General features: G+C 40.3%; 1 protein-coding gene across 2 annotated transcripts in view; it reads right to left on the bottom strand.

Moving 5' to 3' along the window:
- UVRAG (UV radiation resistance associated) overlaps positions 1 to 17,975 on the bottom strand; it is a 127,029-nt gene that overhangs the window by 78,067 nt on the left and 30,987 nt on the right. For both annotated transcript variants that reach the window (XM_024205058.2, XM_024205050.2), the window contains 3 exons: positions 4,931 to 5,036; positions 3,429 to 3,555; positions 455 to 539 (listed from right to left, as the gene is read on the bottom strand). In XM_024205058.2, the coding sequence (XP_024060826.2) occupies positions 455 to 539; positions 3,429 to 3,555; positions 4,931 to 5,036 (318 nt within the window). The remainder of the gene's footprint in view (positions 1 to 454; positions 540 to 3,428; positions 3,556 to 4,930; positions 5,037 to 17,975) is intronic.

Genomic DNA, 17,975 nt, shown 5'->3' with positions numbered 1-17,975 from the left:
AACGCTTTGCACTATCAACCCCCATCATTCCCAAGAATCACACTCCCCACCTTGGCAAAAAAGAAAGCCCCAGATAACTTTGCAGTTGGGAAGATAATTCTAGAAAGCAATGCTGGCCTGTATTGCTTGCACCCTTTTCAATTTTGAGAGACCAGTTTTAAGTGTTATAAAGCAATTATTTATATTATAACTGCACCTAAAGGCCCCATCATCTTATGCACTGTATACACACAATCCCTGTCCCAGAGTGTTTACAAGCTAAACAAGACAGGAGAAGGGTGCATAGTTACATATTTTACAGATGAGGAAACTGAGGCAGAGATTCAGTGACTTGCGCAAAGTCACACAAGAACTGAGGGAGACGATTTCGTGATTCTAATCCAATTGCCTTAATCACAAAACCCTCTTTTCAATTACAGATTAAAAAGATGAATGGAATCATGGGTCCCTTTACCTCTTAGCAGTGCATTCTTTTCTCAACTCATGCAGGGATTCTTTATGCATTTGAAGCCTCTGGTATTCAGTCTCAAATGCCTTTCCTAGAGAACAGAAATGATTAGAAAAAACATTTAACAGCATTGTATATCCAGTGAATTGACACAAGCTTCAAGGCTGGAACACTTCTGAAAATTAGATACAAGCTTGTAAAGCTTGTGATACTGTCTCGCATGACTCTCTCATAAACAAACTAGGGAAATACAACTTAGATGGAGCTACTATAAGGTGGGTACAAAACTGGTTGGAAAACCGTTCACAGAGAGTATTTATCAGTGGTTCACATTCATGTTGTTCTGTTCAATAGCTTCATCAATGGTTTAGATAATGGCATACAGAGTACACTTATAAAGTTTGCAGACGATTCCAAGCTGGGAGGGGTCGCAAGTGCTTTGGAGGATAGGATTAAAATTCAAAATGATCTGGACAAACTGGAGAAATGGTCTGAAGTAAATAGGATGGAATTCAATAAGGACAAATGTAAAGTATTCCATTAAGGAAGCAACAGTCAGTTGCACACATACAAAATGGGAAATGACTGCCTAGTAAGGAGTACTGCAGAAAGGGATCTGGGGGGTCATAGTGGATGACAAGCTAAATACGAGTCAACAGTGTAATGCTGTTGCAAGAAAAAAAAAAAAAAAAAAGGCGAATCTCATTCTGGGATGTATTAGCAGGGATGTTGAAAGCAAGACATGAAGTAATTCTTCCGCTCTACTCAGGCCTCAACTGGAGTATTGTGTCCAGTTCTGGGCACCACATTTCAGGAAGAACGTGGACAAATTGGAGAGTCCAGAGAAGAGCAACAAAAATGATTCAAGGTCTAGAAAACATGACCTATGAGGGAAAATAGAAAAAAATTGGGTTTGTTTAGTCTGGAAAAAAAAATGACAGAGGGGACTGTGACGGGTTGAATCACAGAAACCCCCTTGGGAGCTGCCACCTAATGTACCAAGACTACCCCTGCTCCTGTTTTCTCTGCCAGCTCAGGACTCCAGCACCCTGTCTTGCTGAGCCAGACGCTCCCGTCTGCTCCAACAAAGACCCAGGGTCTGAATTACTTGCCCCAAAGCTGCAGGTTTACCTGAAAACAGCTCACAGAAGTGTGCTTGTCTTTAGCACTCAGATGCCCAACTCCCAATGGGATCTAAACCCAAATAAATCCGTTTTACCCTGTATAAAGCTTATGCAGGGCAAACTCATAAATTGTTCGCCCTCTAACACTGATAGAGAGCTATGCACAGTTGTTTGCTCCCCCAGGTATTAATACATACTCTGAGTTAATTAATAAGTAAAAAGTGATTTTATTAAATACAGAAAGTAGGATTTAAGTGATCCCAAGTAGTAACAGACAGAACAAAGTAAGCCACCAAGCAAAATAAAATAAAATGCGCAAATCTATGTCTAATTGAACTAAATACAGATAATCTCACCCTTAGAGATGCTTCAGTAAGTTTTTTCCTCAAACTGGACACCTTCCAGGCCTGGGCACAATTTTTTCCCCTGGTACAGCTCTTGTTCCAGTTTAGGTGGTAGCTAGGGGATTCTTCATGATGGCTCCCCTCTCTGTTCTCTTCCACCCCTTTATATATCTTTTGCATAAGGCGGGAACCCTTTGTCCCTCTGGGTTTCCACCCCCCCACTGGAAAAGCACCAGGTTAAAGATGGATTCTAGTTCAGGTGACATGATCACATGTCACTGCAAGACTTCATTACCCACTTGCCAGCACAAACATATACAGGAAGACTAACAGGTAAAACACAGCAATCTGCAGACAATGGTCCTGGTTAATGGGAGTCATCAAGATTCCAAACCACCATTAATGGCCCACACTTTGCATAATTACAATAGGCCCTCAGAGTTATATTTTATATTTCTAGTTTTAGATACAAGAATGGTACATTTATACAAATAAGATGATCACACTCAGTAGATTATAAGCTTTGTAATGATACCTTACAAGAGACCTTTTGCATGAAGCATATTCCAGTTACATTATATTCACTTATTATCATGTTTTTATAAAACCATATAGACTGCACAACGTCACAGGGACATGATAACAGTTTTCAAGTATGTAAAGGTTGTTACAAGGAGGAGGAAGAAAAAATGTTTTTCTTAACCTCTGAGGATAGGACAAGAAGCAATGGGTTTAAATTGCAGCAAGGGAGGTTTAGGTTGGACATTAGGAAAAACTTCCTAACTGTCAGGGTGGTTAAGCACTGAAATAAATTGCCTAGGGAGGTTGTGGAATCTCCGTCATTGGAGAGTTTTAAGAGCAGGTTAGACGGCCACCTGTCAGGAACGGTAATTAGTCCTGCCACAAGTGCAGGGGACAGGACTAGATGACCTCTCAAGGTCCCTTCCAGTTCTATGACTTTCTTGGAGTGATCTCCACATGGAGCAAGCTTATATGATTTTAGTTGTTAGGCCAGACTGATACCAGACAAGTATTTTTGATGTCATTTCACTTGCATCTTCTAATATCGGGGGGAGGGATAGCTCAGTGGTTTGAGCATTGGCCTGCTAAACCCAGGGTTGAGAGTTCAATCCTTGAGGGGGCTACTTAGGGATCTGGGGCAAAATCAGTACTTGGTCCTGCTAGTGAAGGCAGGGGGCTGGACTCGATGACCTTTCAGGGTCCCTTCCAGTTCTATGAGATAGGTATATCTCCATAGGTAAAATCACTCTGGTATGCTGTGACTTGATAATTCTTTTAATTATCAGAGATCGCACAGGCTAAGTGCAAGCCTTTTGGACTGAAGAGATCACATAGGGCTGCAAACTTTAAAGTGGGAATCCAGCTACTTATATAAGATGAAGTGGTATCACTTTTGTAGCAGTTTAAATGCTTTCAAAGCAGGCTACTTGGCCTTTTGGATAGGGAGCTGTGAATACTGGCACTGGAAAATTCCTTTCCTTCTACACTCACCTTTGTCAAGTAACATATTTTGTTCCTTATGCAGCAAGGCCACCTCTCGACCCAGTGCCTTCTTCTGCCTCTCCAGCTCATGCCAAAGCACCAAAATTTTCAACTGTAAACACTCACTCTTCTTTTTCTATCAAAAAAAGTAGACGATTGATCAATAAATATACTGAAAGGATTACTTGAATTAAATACAGTAACCGATTCAATTATGTGCATTCCCCAGCAGCACCAAAAATTGGGCTAACAAGTTGCCAAGACACCATGCCTAAATTATAGTTACGAATATGATTTTCAGTTATTGATTTTTTTTAAAGGGAACATGCACACAATTATATGCTTTGAGGGCAGCAGAGGAAAAAGATATCAATGGAGATAGCATCATTTCCCAGAAACTAGCCTATCACGTCTGGCTTTGTAGGATGTAACACGCAAGTCTGTTGGGAAGCTGCAGCATTTTGACTGGGTCAGTATATATATTTTATATATGTCTTTGCACAGAAGTATCTGTACCTGTAGGGAATATATTTGTACATACAACCTATGGAAAGACAGCTAGAAACATTGCTTGCCTGCAAGGTATCAGTACTAAAGACAATGAACCAAATTTTGAAACAGCCACTCATCAAAATATACACCAAACCTTTGGATCTGAAGATGGTTTGTCACGTGAGTAAAATGATTAATTACTTTTCACCCACTCTATAATTAAGAAACAGGATTAAACATGGATATTCCATATTTTGTCAAAACCTTAGCCTAGTTTGAGGCACTTACTGAAATTAGTTCAGTATTCTCAGTCCAAGACCTAGCACATCACAAAATGATTGACTTTCTTTTTTTAAATGGATACAAGGCGCTAGGAGCCTGCCAATGGATGCCAATATAAATTTCTAAATTAAGTCACTATGAGCAATTTTGGCTATATTGGCTCTCAGCTCTGAACTGAGTTCAGCTCTTCTGAGAGAGAAACTAGTGCCAATATGTTGCTTTTCTCTAAAAGCCAGCGAGAGCACAAAGCTATAACTGAATCATAGTTAATATTTAAAATGGATGCCTCATTTGTGTGTCTGAAAAGTTGTTACATGCATTGCACTGAGCCCAAAAGACTGGGCTGCAAAATTAGAACAATTATTAGACTCAGCCCAATCAACTAGAAACCACCACACTTTCCACTGGTAGATCATTAATCCCAATCTCTAAAATTTTATTTTTGCTGGCAAATGTTTTGTATTCATTATACAGTTGATGTTTACGCACTAGCAGTGTAAAGCATTAAATGACCTATTAATTCCTCCTCCCCCCCCCGGTAATGTAGCTATAATCCAAAATCCAATACATTGCACTTTCCAGATAAGTTTCCATTCAAAATAGCGGATATTAAATGTAAGGAGTGTTTTACACTGAAGTTTTAAAAGATGCTTGTGTGTCCATAGGGCATCATTTAACTGCATTCTTTTAAGGAAGTCTGCAAGAGTAAGATTTCAAAGTTGAATGTCAAAGCCTACCAGTTCATTGCTTGTGGATGTAAGTCTCAGTTTTTCTTCAATCTCTCTTCCTATTTTCTGAACAGTTACCTGAGTCTGTTTAATTGCACACTGGGCTCTATGAAGCCTGAAAATAAAACAAGTTATAGAAGGAATGAAATATATTTTTATATCATGTGCCCTTGTAATGAATATACCGGTTACTCCAAACAGCAGAAGCAGTATGAACCTAAAACTACTGACTCCTATTTTAAAAAGGGGAAGAATATCAATGGCCTCTTTAGACACTGAGGTTTTGTAATTAGATGTCCAAAATGTAGCCCTATGGTCTTAACTCTGCCATGTGTGGCAAATGTCCTCCCCATTAGCTAGGTTGAGACTCGCACCACAGAACTTTAGAGAGAGTCTACAGGAGGTCAGGTAAAGTGGGACATGATGGGCTGTCACAGGGGAGCCCCCACCATGCCACAGGTGACTGGAAGTTGCAAGACCTAAATGGATGAAGATCAGGATATTATGGGATGGTTATTACATTTTCAGCACCCCTCAATCTGGCTAGCAGGAGGGGAGTTAGGCACTCACCACATACTGCTGAATCGATTTTTAACTAAAAGTTAAAAGAACTGTGAAGGAATTTAATGGCAAAACAAGCTTAGATACTCCTTCCCAGAGCACTAGGAAGTACCATAGGGGAATCTAGCATTTTCAATACTATTCGGGAGAAGAGGAGCGGACTCTGGAAAGATAAACATGTCAAATACTTCTCATAAGGCACATAATTCAGCTTTAATTAATTCACCAATACTATAAAGCAACCAATAAATAACGCCTGGGGCCATACTTATGACTATGAGAAAACATTTGCTTTACAAGATTGTTCATCTTATCAATTTGGCTCAGAAAGGACCCTGCAGAACAGCAGCATTTTATATCCACTTTGCACACGTGTAAGGATTTACATGGGGTGCAAGGCAATTGAGAATAAGGTGCATTAGCTTTAATCTGTCAAGGGAACAGAACATGGGAAATTTCCAATACTCCATGCTCTCATAAGGCACAGGAGGTGTAGGTATACTTGGTCCTGCCTCAGTGCAAGGGGATGGAATAGATTACTCTAGAGGTCCCTTCCAACCCTACACTTCCATGATTATATGAAGCCACATTGTTCCTCAGTCAGTTAAATCATCATATTCAAAACAGAGATACAAAACAGAATCCACCTAAACAAGATTTCAAGGTGAGACTATGCTTACAGTAAGGATCTCAATTTACTCCAAAAATACAATTTTTTAAAATCAAAGTCAGTATTGCCAAAACACAAAGCAGCCTGAAATAGCGATGGTATGGGAATGCTTGTGAGTTCCGAAATACAAGTGATTCATGGCCATAATTAATGCATGATGAAGTTTGTACCGTAGCTTGTTTTAGACAGGTCGTGCCAGTGGTGTCGATTGTTATCCCAAAGGAAGTACAGCTAGAGATCCTAGTTTGAACTTTTGCTTCTGAACTAGCAGTGCACTCAGCTCCTGTGGCATGACATGCCTAAATACAGAACAGCAGTGAAAACTCAGCTACACACGTGCCATTGACTGGAACTTGAGAGAGAACTAGCTTAATTCTTGACCAGAGGATAGTTCCTGGGATGTGAAGCCTTGGAGAGACGATCATCAGAAATCCAGTGTAGGTGAACACAACTGTCAAGTCTGGATGTAGTGCTGAGCTGTTGGCTACTTTGTTCCCACATAACTGTAATTTAATAGCTTATGTTGATAGAATATGTTGTTTCCCTGTTTTCAGGTGGTGATAACTTCATATGGAAAGGTGCTACCCTGCAGTGAGAAACGTGCCACTGCCATAGTGCCTTTTAGCTAAGAAGTCCTATTATGAAATGACTGACATTGATCAAAAGAATATGGCATGTCCCACACAAAGTGCATCGCTCATGCTGAATCTCAGAAATTTCTAATACATGGAGGTGAGAGAATGAACCTCTGAAGGGTATTTGTATTCATTTTGAACTAAACCTCTGTCATCAGTTTTAGTATTCTCCACTACGGTATTGCACTGTAAGTCTGAGATAGCTCCATAGAGAACAAATTTTCCATAACCTCTCTAAACCAAGTTTTCTTAAAATTTTTGCATTAATGAGTAATTGCTTGAACTACATTCTTAGAGATTAAGAACAGGATTTAGTGCTGCATTTGTAAAGCCAATCTTCCTCACACTTTTTACTGTCAATCACCTCAATACTACTCTCTACTTAGCTCATAAAGACTAAACCCAGTTGGTTAGCATTTTGAAGTCAGGATTTCCTGACACATGTTCACACTAATTACAGTAGCTCCACCTGTCCCAAGAGTCTGCAGTTTTACACTTGCAGCTCACACAGAATACTTAGAGAGCTGGAGAAGTGGCTGCAGTAGAATTTCGGTGGCATTTTAGAGACAGTCCACTTGTCAATGTTGGCAGACACACACCATCACGCACATTGCTGAGGATTGCAAAATGACTCCGCTCCCCGGAGGTGTTCGTGCCCTGAACACTGTTGATAAGAACGCTGTGGTTTGGCTTGACCAGACTGCATATGCCATATAAAATAATAAATGACCATCTACAGCTCTTGATCCAGAGAGTCAACTCCCAGAGACCTGTTTATACCAAGGACTTTACATATTAAAACTAAGTTTATCTATATTGGACTACAATGCATCTTGAAGATCATAGCATTAGTCTGCACCAGTAATTGCTCCGTTAATTTTAGAAGACTTGTCCTAATAAAGACACACAGATTAAAGTTTGTTACCCTGTAACTTTCCCCCACCTTTATCTCCATTCTAAGCAATCGGGCATTATTCCTTTTAGAAATGTGGGGAGACTGATGAAAGGAACCACTTCCAGCTTTCATAATATTTTAATACATCTAAAATACTAGTTTTCTTTTACAAATATCCAAATAGTTATTAGCATTCTTCAAAACAGCTTGGCTCTCTACAATGGAAGCAGCTGTGTTAAATTTCAACATGCACAATATATAGTCTTGCGTTCAAACTTTACATACCAGCATACCCACAGCTAGCTCAGAATTCAACCGCCCTGGGCAGCTGAAGGGATACTTATGAAGAAAGGTCACAAATACACACCACTAGAAGAGGGAGCCAAGCCCCCAGCAAGCTGAGGAACTCCATGTGGTAATGAGAGCAGACAGGAAAACCAAGCATGCCTGCTTCCCAGAGTCATGGACTCTGTAGGACACAGATAACTTCCTGACCCACATGAAATTCTGTACAGTTAAGCTGAGTTCTCAATTAGAGTTCAGACTGTTCACATTCCTGTCATGCAAAGTTCCTACATAAAAAAGCCTATTCCCAGTTCTGTCTTCAGTGCACAGGAACTGATTTAATTCAACAAGCTCACTCGCATTTGATCTTGATCTATATCCTCTCCCTTCTATCTTCTGTGGTATGAATCCTCATTTCAATCTTATGCTAAATAATTCCTTTGAAATTCTTTTGTTTATTCTTCAAAGTATTTGCAGATTTTGCTGTCCAACCCTTTCAGTCAAGCTACACATTTGATTCCTTTTAAATCCCCCCCAAGAAACAATTCCTCCAGAACCCTGTTTCTACAGGGTTTCTCTGAATTCAGTGCAATTTATCAATGTGTGTCTAGGATTAAGATGCCCAGAAACGAACACCATTTTCCAGTTATTTATGTCGCATAGGTACATAGAGACGTTCCAGTGATGAGATGACTATACAGTTCAAAATTACATTGGCTTATTTTGCTGCCATATCATAGGGCAGACTCCTATCTGCCCTCACTGAAGCAGTGCAACTGCACCGCTACAGCATTTTAAGTGTACACAAGCCCACAGAAAAAGATATAGAATACTGCATTTCCCCCCTAGCTTCAATCCCCTTTAGTTCTTTTCTGCTTAACTTCAGTTCATTCTGGGCCCCTTTGTATTTTCTTCTTTCAAATCTTTGCTGGCATTTGCTGCTCCTTGCAAATTGGTATCATACTAAAAGTGGGCTGTTGTATTCAGTTTTCTACATCATCAACGAAGATACTGAGTAAAATTTTCAAAAGTGCCTAAGTGACTTAGGAGCCAGAATCCAATTTATGTCCCGTTTTTCAAAAGTAGAAAATGAAAACAGGACTTAGGCACTTTTGAAAATAATATGCATTGGCAGAGCTCTGGCTAAATTATGTCTTTTTTTTTTTTTTAAAGTATTTTTTTAAAAGCCATAGCTCTCAGGCACGTAGTGCAATATTTCAATTAGTAACCGCCAAGAATCTCTCTTTCAGAATTTTTCATGTTGAGAGGTTTTATAGTCATCTCAAGCCCACATTAAGGTCGATAAACATTGCAGATATTGATACAGGCTTCCTTAAGCCAGTACGTACTTTAGCAGGATATTTTTTCAAGGTGGTGAATTTATATGCAAGTTATTCCAGACCTATTCAAATGGCTACACAGGATAATTCTATATGACAATTCAGTCCCACAATCAAATCTGCTTACATTAAATAAGAAACTTTAATTTTAAACCAAATATCAGGCAGACCTATTCCAATCATTTCTTTGTTGTCAGAAATAAAAATGGCTTAACTGTTATATTTGATTGCCTAGATGCCTTCACAACAGTGCCATTTGAAGTAAGGTATCAGTATGCAAGTATGTACACACACTCAATGAATACAGAGGATTTGTGTATTAAGTGTTGCCTTGTTAGATGGGGTGCGATCTGAGTTACTACAGAGAATTCTTTCCTGGGTGCTGGCAGGTGAGTCTTGCCCACATGCTCAGGGTTTAACTGATCGCCATATTTGGGGTCAGGAAGGAATTTTCCTCCAGGGCAGATTGGCAGAGGCCCTGGAGGTTTTTCGCCTTCCTCTGCAGCGTGGGACACGGGTCACTTGCTGGAGGATTCTCTGCACCTTGAGGTCTTTAAACCACGATTTGAGGACTTCAGTAACTCAGGCATAGGTTAGGGGTTTGTTACAGGAGTGGGTGGATGAGATTCTGTGGCCTGCGTTGTGCAGGAGGTCAGACTAGATGATCATAATGGTCTCTTCTGACCTTAAAGTCTAGGAGTCTGAGTTTTTTAAAAAGGCTGTACAGTAAGGTTCTGTCCACAGCTGAAGTTAAACTTTCCAAAATTAAAGTTGTAAGGGATTTCCCTGTCAGTAACACTCCAACTGAACTCCCATAAAATAAACTATAGGCGTTGAGATGTGCACTACTCACCAGTAATATTATTGGGGAAGTTACGTGCACCTCTTCCCCATGCCAAGGGAGAAGGGAACTATCCATTTAGCTAGAAGTGTCACACTGTTGGGAATAGACTCACGACTGTGAGTGCCTACCTCAGGGGAGACTATCCAAAACAGGGCCGACACCCCAAACTAGTAGTATGTTCTATAATTAGATTTCACCAATGGTAACAACATGTGAACTCCTGGATCACTGTACCAGTCTTACCATAGAGTACATAGACAATCCCCTTAGGCTCTCCAGTCTACCTTGCCACAATATATATATTTTCCCCCTCAGGTTGTTTCCAGTCCCATGAGACCAATCACTTACCCCAGATCAAATGGTACCCTAGATCTTGGATCAGTAACTGGTTAAAAAGATAGGAAACAAAGGGTAGGAATAAATGGTCAGTTTTCAGAATGGAGAGAGGTAAATAGTGGTGTCTGTACTGGGACCAGTACTGTTCAACATATTCATAAATGATCTGGAAAAGAGGGTAAACAATGAGGTGGCAAAGTTTGCAGATGATACAAAACTATTCAAGATAGTCAAGTCCAAAGCAGACTGCAAAGAGTTACAAAGGGACTTCACAAAACTGGGTGGCTGGGCAACAAAATGGCAGATGAAATTCAGTGTTGATAAATGCAAAGTAATGCACATTGGAAAACATAATCCCAACTATACATATAAAATGATGGGGGGGTCTAAATTAGCTATTATTACTCAAGAAAGATCTTGGAGTCATTGTGGATAGTTCTCTGAAAACACACACTCACTGTGCAGCGGAAGTCAAAAAAATTAACAATGTTGGGAATCATTCAAAAAGGGATAGATAAGACAACCAAAAATATCATATTGCCTCTATATAAATCCATGGTACACCCACATCTTGAATACTGCATGCAGATCTTGTCGCCCCATCTCAAAAAAGATATTGGCATTGGAAAAGGTATAGAAAAGGGCAACGAAAAAGGATTAGGAGTACAGAACAGCTTCCATATGAGGAGAGATTAAAAAAACTGACTTTTCAGCTTGGAAAAGAGATGACTAAGGGAGGATATTATAGAGATCTATAAAATCATGACTGGTGTGGAGAAAGTAAATAAGGAAATGTTATTTACTCCTCATAACACACAAACTTATGGGTCATCAAATGAAATTAATAAGCAGCAGGTTTAAAACAAACAAAAGGAAGTATTTCTTCACACAACGCACAGTCAACCTGTGGAACACTTTGCCAGAGGATGTTGTGAAGGCCAAGACTATAAAAGAGTTCAAAAAGAAACTAGGTACGTTCATGGAGGATAGGCCCATCAATGGCTATATTAGCCAGGATGGGCAGAGATTGTGTCCCTAGTTTCTGTTTGCCAGAAGCTGGGAATGGGCAACAAGGGATGGATCACTTGATGATTACCTGTTCTGTTCATTCCCTCTGGGGCACCTGGCATTGGCCACTTGGCCATGAGTGGATGGGGCAATTAATGCTTTTGTCTTATAATGGCCTACTTAATTTTTGAGGGTCGGGGGGGGGGGGGGAGGAGGAGGAGGAGGGATGCAATTCCCATGCCTAGGTTCACAAGTTCAGAGCAAACATTTTCAAAGTTGTAAATCAAAACTTACGTATTTCCTTATAGCACAGAATACGAATGTTACAAGTGAGATTAACATATTCATAAAGTCTTAACACTAAGTACAGTCTTATAAGACAATACCTATTTTAAACAAAACTAACATACAAATGAGCTGATTCAGTTTCCAACTGAGTTTGTCAGTTCTTAGCTAACACCTACAGCTTTGGCCAGAGCTGGCACTTAGTTTACCAGCATCACAATAACTCAATTTTCTGTAAAGACAATTCATAAGAGGTCTGATTCATGTTCTAGGAAGTGTCTAGCACAGCAATGAGACTCAATTCTGTGCAGAGAAGAGTCTATCACAGGGGCGGGCAAACTTTTTGGCCTGAGGCCCACATCGGGTTTCCCAAAATTGTATGGAGGGCTGGTTAGGGGAGACTGTGTGTCCCCAAAGAGCCAGGCGTGGCCCAGTCCCCGCCTCCCACCCCACCCCCCATCCCCACCCCCACCCCCTGACCACCCCCCCGAACTCCCCTGCCTTCTATCCAACCCACCCAGCTCCCTGCCCCCTTACCGCGCAGCACAGAGCACCGGTGGCTGGCAGCGTTACAGCTGCGCCACCCAGAGCACTGGGTCAGGCCGTGGCTCTGCAACTGTGCTGCCCGGCCGCCCAGAGCATTGCACCGGCAGCGCGGCGTGCTGAAGCTGCAGGTGTGGGGGGACAGCAGGGGAGGGACCCGGAGCTAGCCTCCCAGGCCAGGAGCTCAGGAGCCGGGCAGGAGGGTCCTGCAGGCCAGATGTGGCCCGCGAACAGTAGTTTGCCCACCTCTGGTCTATCATTACAGAAAAGTAGTGGAACTGCCATCGTCTCTGTCCACACAGACCATGATCCTGATACAACCAGTATAACACCTATGACTTCAATGAGTTACTTATGATCTACCCCACTGCAAAAGAGATCAGAATCTAATCCACACATTTGAGTGCCTCCTCCCCATTAAAACTGGATTAGAACTCTAGGAGTACTTTGCTGCACACAGTTTCATTCCCATCTTGAATCTAAGACCATCCCCTACAGTTCTCATCCTAAAATTAGCACGATCTGTGTTTCACTACAATCTGCTTAATTTATAGTAATGACAACTATGCGCATGCTGATAGCATAACAAATATTTAAGTCATCAACCAGTGCAGGATTCATCCTAGGTTGTTCTGGATTTTATTAGAATTAACACTTTAAAAACTAAATTCAAGGTTTCAAAGTCCACTGGCCAGACATTCCTTCGGAAGCAAGGGGATCTGAGCCAGTTTTCACAGGATGTAGGCTTTTTAAAAAACAAAAAACAAAACAGTTTAGCCAGGGTTGTGTTCTTATTCAGTGTCTGCAGATTGCTCTCCGGTATCTCTGCAGCAACTCAGCTTTGTCAAGCAGCAGTAGAGTGACATTAACAAAAAATGACCGTTTTACTGTTACTCTAGGCCCTGTGAGCTGCAGTGCCATTCTCCAAAATCATGCAAGTTTCATGTGTTTTGGAAAGGCTATATTTGGGGGAGGACCACCCAAAAGTAGTTTGAAGAGGTAGAATAGTTGAATCCTTATTCCTCCTCCCAAGCCCTTATCACAGCAATCAGGATGTTTTAGAAAGTGGAAGAGGACACACCTTTTTCTTCCTTCCAAAAGGAAAAGAAAAAAAAAAGAAAAAAAAAGGGAATGGGGTGAGTACACAAAATCAAAACTTGAGACCTTTACTAGTCAGAAACCAAAATCAAAGACTGATTCCCTAAACCAGATACCAGCATGCTGGTAGAAATCCAAACTACTTCTGCTCGTCTCAGCAACAGGGCTAACTAGGCCTCTCAGCAAACCATTATTGCTAATTTAATATACGTGTGTGTGTACGTACGTACGTACGTACGTACGTACGTACGTGTGTGTGTGTGTGTGTGTGTATTATACATATATGTGTATACACACACACACACACACACACACACACACACACACACACACACACACTGAATTTTTTCAAGCCTGAACTAGTTTGTTTTCTTGAACTGGTTTCTAGATTAGCCACAAGGCTTCATACTGGAAGTGTGAACAAGGTATGGAGGCAAGACTAAATAATTTCATCTCTTTTGCATGTATGGTGAATTCTGGGCCTAATACTGGACATCCACTGACATTAGTGGGAGTACTGATGTCAACTGAGGATTGCAGGATACGGCCCTCAATCTGCAGTCTTTGGACTCCTTTCACCATGCTATGGATATCTTAAGACCAGAGCACTTGTGCTAATTAGTTGCAAGATCACAAGACTTTGAAGAGTGAATGATCTTTGTGTATTGACAGTCCATACAATGTCAATGACACCATGGAGTCACTGTTGATACAAATTCGTGGTTATCAATCTATTTTCTTAAGAAATTTGTCATTTGTCACAGAGAGCAATCTGCTATTCATTTTCCTCTTTGTGTGTTTGGAGGCTATTTAGGGTAGTCACAATTGTTAGACCATAGCTTTTATTTTGTAGACTGGTCATCTTTTCTTTTATACTTGCTATGGATTTGCATTCAGCTGAGATTTATGATTTTATTAGACATTTATTTCTTTGATGCATAGATGTGATTAATTCTGTTTGAAAGATTATCCAATTTTTTGGATTGTTCCAGTTCTTTTTGTTCTCTTCTTTCTATCTCTGTTGTATCTGAACTTTTATGTACAGTATTCGAATTCTTGGTTGTCTGCCATGACTACCCAGACTAAATACAATAGTTACACATGCTACAGTTCTCTCACAAGAGAAATAAATATACTGAAAGTCAGATTTGCCAAAACAACCTTAGTTTACACTAAATTTATTTAAACAGAATATTGACACTGGGGATTTAGAAAATAGAACAAAGCTTTTTTGGCAACAAGAGAGATATGGGATATCCAAATTTCAAACACCCAGCCCCATTATTAAAAATAAGACTTCTATTAAACAGATATTAAATAAAAATACAAAGCCTGTATAAACATTTCTTTACATTTGTCCAGAGACTAGATTCTAGGAAGCTCCTGCCAGACGCCAGCCAATTAAAAAAAATATATTTTACAAAAACCCCGTTAAAATGTCATTTACTTTTGCTTCATTTCCTTTCCGTCCTACGACATCCATCCAACAGATTTTTCTGCTTCATAATTAACCTCACCATCACCCGACTCCTTTAGAAATGTGACAATGATCTTGCAATTTGAGCTGGGTGAAGCAGAAAGGAGTAGTGATGGGAAGAGGAAGGATGGAGTCTGAAGACCTCGGTTCTATTCCTGGCACTGACATTGACTTCCTGTGTGACCTTAAGGAAGGTACTTTACAGAAGAAGTTGCTGGGGAACAGAGGTGAAGCGTAGGCTGCTGAAACTTGGACTCTTGGATGAAATGTGCTATGAAAATGCAAAATATTCAAAGGGGTGACAATCCAGAACGTAAGATTATTTCCTGTTGGGTGGAAAAAGCTCCTATCTTGAGGTGAGGCAGGTAAGCACTCACTCCTAGGATTCAAATCAACAGTAGCCAGAGTCAAAAATCATAAGGAGCAGGAAAAATGTATCTGTGCTTACCTGAAAATCTCCTTTCTTCAAGTAAGATTTTTTGGTCAAAAGAAAGGAAATGGCATTCAGAGCAGATAAAAATCATTTTTTTAAAATTGGATTTTATTTAAATTATAAGTTTTTCTTTTAAAAAAGAAGCCTGTTTAAAATTAAATCTGAATTTAATACAACATGTGTTAAGGCCTAAGCTTACAGTAATCTCTTAACACATTTGATTAAAAAAAAAATATGCTGTATCCATGAGCCTCAATCAAAAAAAACTTTGAGTTAAAGGCTGCTTTTCTCCAGAAAGAAAGAATCAAGGGAAAAACCATCTATCTTCTGAGGTCAAGCTTTATAAATATGGCACAATAGGTCATGTATTATATTAAGGACTTGATCCTGTGGAGGATCCAGGGATTGTGCTACTAGGTGCAAGAGACTGGCAAAGTCATCACAGGCATTGGGATTGGGCCTCTGGACTCCAGGGGACACCATAATGTATCTCATCAGGATCATCCACTGAGCCCACCTGAGTGGTCTTACACTCTTGTTTTATGGCTTCTCCCTCGAAACTCCGTTCACCATGGCAACTTACTCTCCATCTCATGCTAGTACACTGATCTGCCCAGTAACTACCAGCCCTTATTTCTGGATGGTTCTGGGCACTTTACGCAAACAGCCTTGCTCTGTCTTCTTGCACATGTACACAGGCAGAGACACAAACAAGCAGAAATCCATTACTGTCGCTAAACAAATAAAATACTGCAGTGCAAAGAGGCACATGGGTTACACAAGCAGAAGTCTTGGATTGTTAGTTCTTGTTTTTTTTCTGGGGGGAAGGGATGGGGCAGGGGAGTTCTGTAACAAAGGAAAAACAGCAGCGTGTGCAACCTAGGGGGACCAGATGTCCCGATTTTATAGGGACAGTCCCGATTTTGGGGTCTTTTTCTTATATAGGCTCCTATTACCCTCCATCCCGTCCTGATTTTTCACACTTGCTGTCTGGTCACCCTAGTGCAACCAGAAAGGAATAACACTTGTGTCAAAGCAGGGCACTGCAGGAAGAAAGGACAGTTGTGGGGTTTTTTTTGTTTTTTTTAAAGAGTGGAGCTGAGTGCGCTGATGTCAACACCTGGGAACTGGAGGGGAAAAAAACTGCCATGGCTGCAGGCTGGAAAAGTCACCCTGTGTGGGAATAGTTTCAAGGAGTTCCTGTACCTCTGGGTGAAAAAGGAATACTTTCCAAATGTAAACAGTGCAACAAAAATGAAAGGCCTAGTTTTCAGAATGAAACATTATGAAAGATACTCCTCAAAAGGCAGTGGCTTTAAAGACAACGATGTGGACATGTCTTAACAATCTGGATCGACCATTAGTAAAAACTTATTTTTACACCATTTGTGTGTCCTTCCTACCATGTCTTACTACTCTAGTAAATGATAACAGACTGTCATAAATTTGTGTTCTGGGTAGGTTACTTACGAATTTCAAAATATAATTGGTATATTACTTTGTTGGAGTAGTTATCAGTTACATTTTTACTGTTACTGCTGGACTTCTGAAATTATTTTTATCACTCAATATAATCAAACATCCAAGGTGAAATTTCCTGTTTAAAGTTTAGACATTTATGAATTTTAATATTTTTAAATGTCTTCAAACTGTTTGGTTTGTTGCTAGAGATAAGGGGTTAAATAGATTTAGGTCAGTGGTTCTCAAACTTTTGTACTGGTGACCCCTTTTCGCACAGCAAGTCTCTTGTGTGCAAACCCCCTTTTAAATTAAAAAACTTTTTTACACATTTAACACCATTATAAATGCTGGTGGCAAAGTGGGGTTTGAGGTGGAGGCTGACAGCTCGCAACTCCTCCCCCCCCCCCATGTAATAACCTTGTGACCCTCTGAGGGGTCCCGAACCCCAGTTTGAGAACCCCTGATTTAGATAATTATTATGGATTTATTATTTTCCCTATAAAGCTGGATTTAGACTAAATAAATAGTAATACAAACAGTTTCAGGAGGAGGAATCTCATTTACAATCTTATTTTTCAAATGAGAGCACTGAATAATATTCCGTGACGGATTTTTCTTTAGTCCATTTTGTTTCAGGGTCCAGCTTTGGACATAAGGGGTTATGAATGTCCACCAACAGCAACGTCAACAAACCTCAGAGTAATCTGCTAGTACAACCAGCAGGGCTGCAACCAAATATACATCAGACAGTAAAATTACCTGTGTATATTAAAAAAAAAAAGTCCTCATCCAGTAAAGCCCATGAATGTGTTCATAATCAGGACCAGTAAATTCCAGCAAGACTCCACAGATGAAGAGATTGCTCAGTTCAAATTCTCCCTTTCATCTTCTTCAGATGAAACATTTCATTGACCTAGTTCAATCCCTTTGACCAGGCTACTCTCCACCTGGCAGAGCACACATTGCTGGAAAGAGGAAATTGAACACTGTGCAAAAAACATTGAAGGGAAATTCTTTAATCTGAGTCTTTGTGTACATTGCTCCACCCACCATGATCCAGTAATATATGCTTCTGTGACAACAGAAGATGGGTTTGTCCAACTCATAGCAACAATTGGTACACCAAGAAATGCCCATACACCAGTATACTTAAAAGTAGCAGTAAAAGCTGTAACAAATTTAA

This window comes from Terrapene carolina, unplaced genomic scaffold, assembly GCF_002925995.2.
Source record: "Terrapene carolina triunguis isolate 2854851 unplaced genomic scaffold, T_m_triunguis-2.0 Scaffold97, whole genome shotgun sequence".
NCBI classification, from domain to species: Eukaryota; Metazoa; Chordata; order Testudines; family Emydidae; genus Terrapene; species Terrapene triunguis.
This window is presented reverse-complemented; position numbering and strand designations above follow the sequence as displayed.